Source organism: Benincasa hispida, chromosome 7 (genome assembly GCF_009727055.1).
Source record: "Benincasa hispida cultivar B227 chromosome 7, ASM972705v1, whole genome shotgun sequence".
Lineage (NCBI taxonomy): Eukaryota > Viridiplantae > Streptophyta > Magnoliopsida > Cucurbitales > Cucurbitaceae > Benincasa > Benincasa hispida.
The window spans coordinates 11726875-11731808 of record NC_052355.1 but is presented as its reverse complement, the minus strand read 5'-3'; the positions used below and the strand labels follow the sequence as shown (position 1 = coordinate 11731808).

Genomic DNA, 4934 nt, shown 5'->3' with positions numbered 1-4934 from the left:
GTCATCCTGCGAAGTGGAAAGACGATAGCAGAAGAAAAGAAGGAGCCTAGCAGGACCAATCCGAATGCGATGAAATCAAAGAAACCGTTGACGCAAAATGAATCAGAAGAGCCCGNAGAAGGAGCCTAGCAGGACCAATCCGAATGCGATGAAATCAAAGAAACCGTTGACGCAAAATGAATCAGAAGAGCCCGAGATGATGGACCTTGAAGTTACAACCACCTCTAAGCCTCTAGACCACGAAACAGTGAAGGTACAACTACCACCATTCCCGCAAAAAGACTGAAAAAGAAGCAAAATGATGAAGGTCAGTATCATCGCTTTTTGGAAATATTAAAACAACTACACATCAACATTCCTTTTACAGAAGCGATAGCGCAAATGCCAAAATACGCCAAGTTTTTGAAGGATATGGTGTCAAAGAAAAGAAGCACAGGAAAGTTCGCTATGGTGGCATTGACGCAAAAATCAAACACTATAATCCCACCGAAGATATACGAACCAGGCAGCTTTACGATACCCTGCTCAATTGGAGGGATCTACATCGGTCAAGCACTAAGCAATCTTGGGACCAGCATAAATTTAATGCCCCTTTCAATCTTCAAACAGTTGAATGTGGTTCAATTGACCCCCACGACGGTGACTCTTCAGCTTGCAGACAAGTCTCTAGTACACCATGAAGGAAAGTTGAAGGATGTCTTGGTTACAATCAATAAATTCATTCTACCGGCAGACTTCATCATTCGAGATTATGAGGCGGACAAAGATGTGCCAATCATATTAGGACAACCATTTTTATCTACTGGTCGTGCTTAAATTGATGTGCACAAGGGAGAGATCACAATGAGCATCAATGGAAAGAAGCTCAGGTTTAACATCATCAAAGCAATGAAGTATCCAGAAGATGAATACCTATCAGATCTGACAATGAAAACAGTTGCGATAAAGAGTTGGAGTCCGAAGAAGAAGATGAAGGTGAGGATGCGACAGCATCCGTAGATACCTGCCATGTGATCACAGAGACAATGAACAATGAAGAAAATTTGAATTTGAATCAAGAGAGAAAAACATAGAAACCTTCCTTAGAGCAACCACTTACCTTGGAGCTGAAAACTCTGCCATGTCATTTCAAATACATTTTCCTTGGGCAAAATGAAACCTTACCTTGGAGCTGAAAACTCTGCCATGTCATTTGAAATACATTTTCCTTGGGCAAAATGAAACCTTGTCGATAATAATATCCTCTGCGCTACTGGAAGAGAGAAAATTCGTTGCTCGGCATTTTGAAGAAGTATATAAAAGCAATCGGGTGGACACTAACAGATATAAGAGGAATTAGCCCAACATACTGCATGCACAGAATTCGGCTCGAAGAAAACCAGAAAGGCTCTATCAAACCTCAATGCAGACTGAACCCTGCGATGAAGAAGGTTGTAAAAAAAGGAGATCATTAAATGGTTAGATGCTGGCATCATATACCCTATCGTCGATAGCACGTGGGTTAGCCCCGTGCAATGCATTCCCAAGAAGGGCGGAATGACGGTAGTCCCGAACGCAAACAACGAGTTAATATCCACGAGGACCGTCATAGGCTGGTGGATTTGTATAGACTACCGAAAGCTCAATGTGGCGATGAAGAAGGACCATTTCCCTTTACCTTTTATTGATGAAATGCTAGACCGACTAGCAGAAAATGACTACTATTTTCTTAATGGGTATGTGGGCCACGACCAGATAATGATCGCACCAGAAGACTAAGAAAAGACCAATTCACCTGCCCATACGAAACGTTTGCTTTTCGTCGCATGCCGTTCGGATTATGCAATGCATCGAGCACGTTTCAGAGGTGCATGATGGCAATCTTCTCCAGGTATCTCGAGGATTTAGTAGAAAACTTCATGGACGATTTCTCAGTTTACGAGCAAACGTATGAAGTCTGTCTGAAAAACTTGGAAAAGATACTAAAAAGATGCGAAGAGACCAATCTGCTGCTGAATTGGGAGAAATGCCATTTCATGGTTAACAAAGGAATTGTGCTTGGGCACAAGGTTTCCAAGGAAGGGCTAGAGGTGGATAAAGAAAAAATTGAGGCCATTGAAATCCCTCCACCTCCAACAAATGTGAAGGTTGTAAGGAGTTTCTTGGGACATCTAGGATTCTACCAACGATTTATGAAGAACTTCTCTAAGATAGCTCGATCGTTGAGTGCGTTGCTAGAGGCTGACAGAACTTTTGACTTTGATTCACAATGCCTCAATGCATTCAAAGTACTGAAGAACGCATTAATTACAGCGCCTATTTTGATCACACCCGACTGGACAAAGCCATTCGAGCTGATGTGCAATGCCAGCGGTTATGCGATGGGGGCAGTATTAGCACAGAAGGAAAAAATAATGTTACACCCCATCGCATATGCGAGCAGAACTTTGAACTCCGCCCAGGCAAACTACACCACCATAGAGAAGGAGGTTCTAGCGGTAATCTTTGCGACTGAAAAATTCAAGCCTTACTTATTGGGATCCAAAGTTATAGTTCACACCGACCACTCGGCAATAAGATATTTAATGACCAAAAAAATGCAAAGTCGAGGCTAATTCGATGGGTTCTCCTCCTCCAAGAATTCAACATGGAGATAATTGACCGCAAGGGAACAGAGAATCAGGTCACTGACCACTTGTCGAGATTAGAGAATTCGAAAGTATACCGTATTCAGTCGGAGGTGAACGCATCCTTTCCAGACGAGCAGTTGTTCAAACTTGAAGAGTTACTGTGTCGCACACGTTGTCAATTTCCTAGTTTGCAAACAATTTCCAAAAAATTACACAGCCCACCAAAAGAAGCGGCTCATTCATGAATGTAAATCCTACTACTGGGACGAGCTGAATCTTTACAGAAGGGGACTAGACCAGATCTTGTGACTCTGTGTACCAGAGACTGCTTTTCAGCGCATACTTTTTCAATGCCATAACTCACCCTATGTTGGACATTTCGGGGGACAACGCACAGTAGCAAAATTTTTACAAAGCGGGTATTACTGGCAAACTCTATTTAAAGATGCAAGAGACTATTCTATGAAATGCGACAAGTGGCAACGCACAGGAAACATTTCAGAGAAGAATATGATGCCGATGAATATTATATTGAAATTGGAACTTTTCGACATTTGAGGCATAGACTTCATGGGACCATTTCCACCATCAAATGGTCACAAATACATTCTGTTGGTTGTCGATTATGTCTCCAAGTAGATTGAAGCGGTATCATGCACCGCAAACGATGCGGCGACAATCTCCAAATTCTTACAGAGAAACATCTTCACTCGTTTTGGCACCCCACGTGCCATAATAAGTGATGAAGAAACCCACTTTGTCAACTGTATAATTAACAAACTGCTGCTCAAATACAATGTCCATCACAAAATCGCCACCGCATATCATCCCCAAACAAATGGACAAGTCGAGGTTTCTAATAGAGAAATCAAGCTAATTCTAGAAAAGGTGGTGAATCCCTCACAAAAGGACTGGGCCATGAAGCTTGACGATGCCTTGTGGGTATATAGAACTGCCTATAAAACACCCATAGGCATGTGCCCGTGTTGGTGTTTGGGAAGGCATGGCATCTACCACTGGAATTAAAGCATAAGGCGTTGTGGGCAGTGAAGAAGCTTAACTTTGATCTAAAGGCCATAGGGGAGGAGAGAAGACTTCAGTTACTCGAGCTGGACGAATGGAGACTTCAAGCGTATGAAAATGCCAAGATCTACAAAGAACATACAAAGCGTTGGCATGACAAACGACTGTGTGAAAAGAATCTCCAGGTTGGTCAGAAGGTCTTGCTATTCAATTCTAAGCTACGACTCTTTTCGGGCAAATTGAAATCACGCTGGCCCGAACCATTCATAATTAAAGAAGTATTCTCGCACGGTACGATCGAATTAACAAATGAAGAAGGGACCGGCGCATTTAAGGTCAATGGACAAAGAGTCAAGATGTATCATGGATGAGATTTTCATCACGAGAAAACCTCTGTGGACCTGAGGAATCCAGAATGAAGAAGAAATGAGTAGTCCCTGCGTTGATATGTGACACAAACTCATCCGGGACGAATCCTTTTTTTTAGTATCCTTTTGATATTTTTCTTTCATGAATTTATCATACTTTTTGCATAACCACTACTCTTTAGAATTACCAACTTTGTCTTTCATACTTTTATCCTCTTGGTATTTAGCAATGATCGTAGTGAACGATTGCGATGGAGCTACGCGATAACCTAAACATGCGACCGGTTCGATCAACCCATCACAATCAAGGAATCAGCCCATTGCAAGAAAAGATGCGATCAAAGATGATGCGGGCAACATAGAAAATTTGGGGGTTGTGTCTTTCCTTGACTCATTTTATTTCAATTTTACACTTCTCGCATTTCAAGTTAATATTGCTAAATTCTACTAACGCATCCTCTCTAGTTTGACTCAATCATTGAATTGTTGATTACTTTATTTAGTCGCCACATTCGCCCTGTACCAATTATGACTCCCGTGATGAAATTCATGCCTTTATTTCTTACTGCATGTACTAGATTCGAATTAATTTCTGGACAGTCAATTCATGAAACATTTCTAAACTTTAGCGGTCTACCAGTTTTCCTTCAAAACCATTTTTATGAAATTTCCTAAGTTCATCACATGAGTTATTTCGTCTTTCAGCAATGAGGACATTGCTGTGTGTAAATTTGGGGGTGTTAGTATTGTTATTTTCAACCTTGCTACTTTTAGAAATTCAGTTCAATCTAAAAAAAAGAAATCATAACGTTGAGATCGGATCTTGCTCGTAGTTGGATGTTCGCATGACACTCGTGGGGCAAGCCAAAACAAAGGTTGGAATCGTGATCAACGCATAAACCAAGTGATCGCAACTCCGCTGCCAAATAAAGAA

At 41.5% G+C, this 4934-nt stretch overlaps 1 protein-coding gene across 1 annotated transcript; it reads left to right on the top strand.

The window, feature by feature from the left end:
• Window positions 1-381: 381 nt before the first annotated feature.
• On the top strand, window positions 382-816 carry LOC120080980. Its single transcript, XM_039035660.1, has one exon. The coding sequence runs from the start codon at window positions 382-384 to the stop codon at window positions 814-816; it is 435 nt and encodes a 144-aa protein (XP_038891588.1).
• The last annotated feature ends 4118 nt before the right edge of the window (window positions 817-4934 follow it).

Coding starts and splice junctions, on each gene's coding strand:
- LOC120080980 (XM_039035660.1), top strand. CDS start 382: ATGCCAAAATACGCCAAGTTTTTGAAGGATATGGTGTCAAAGAAAAGA.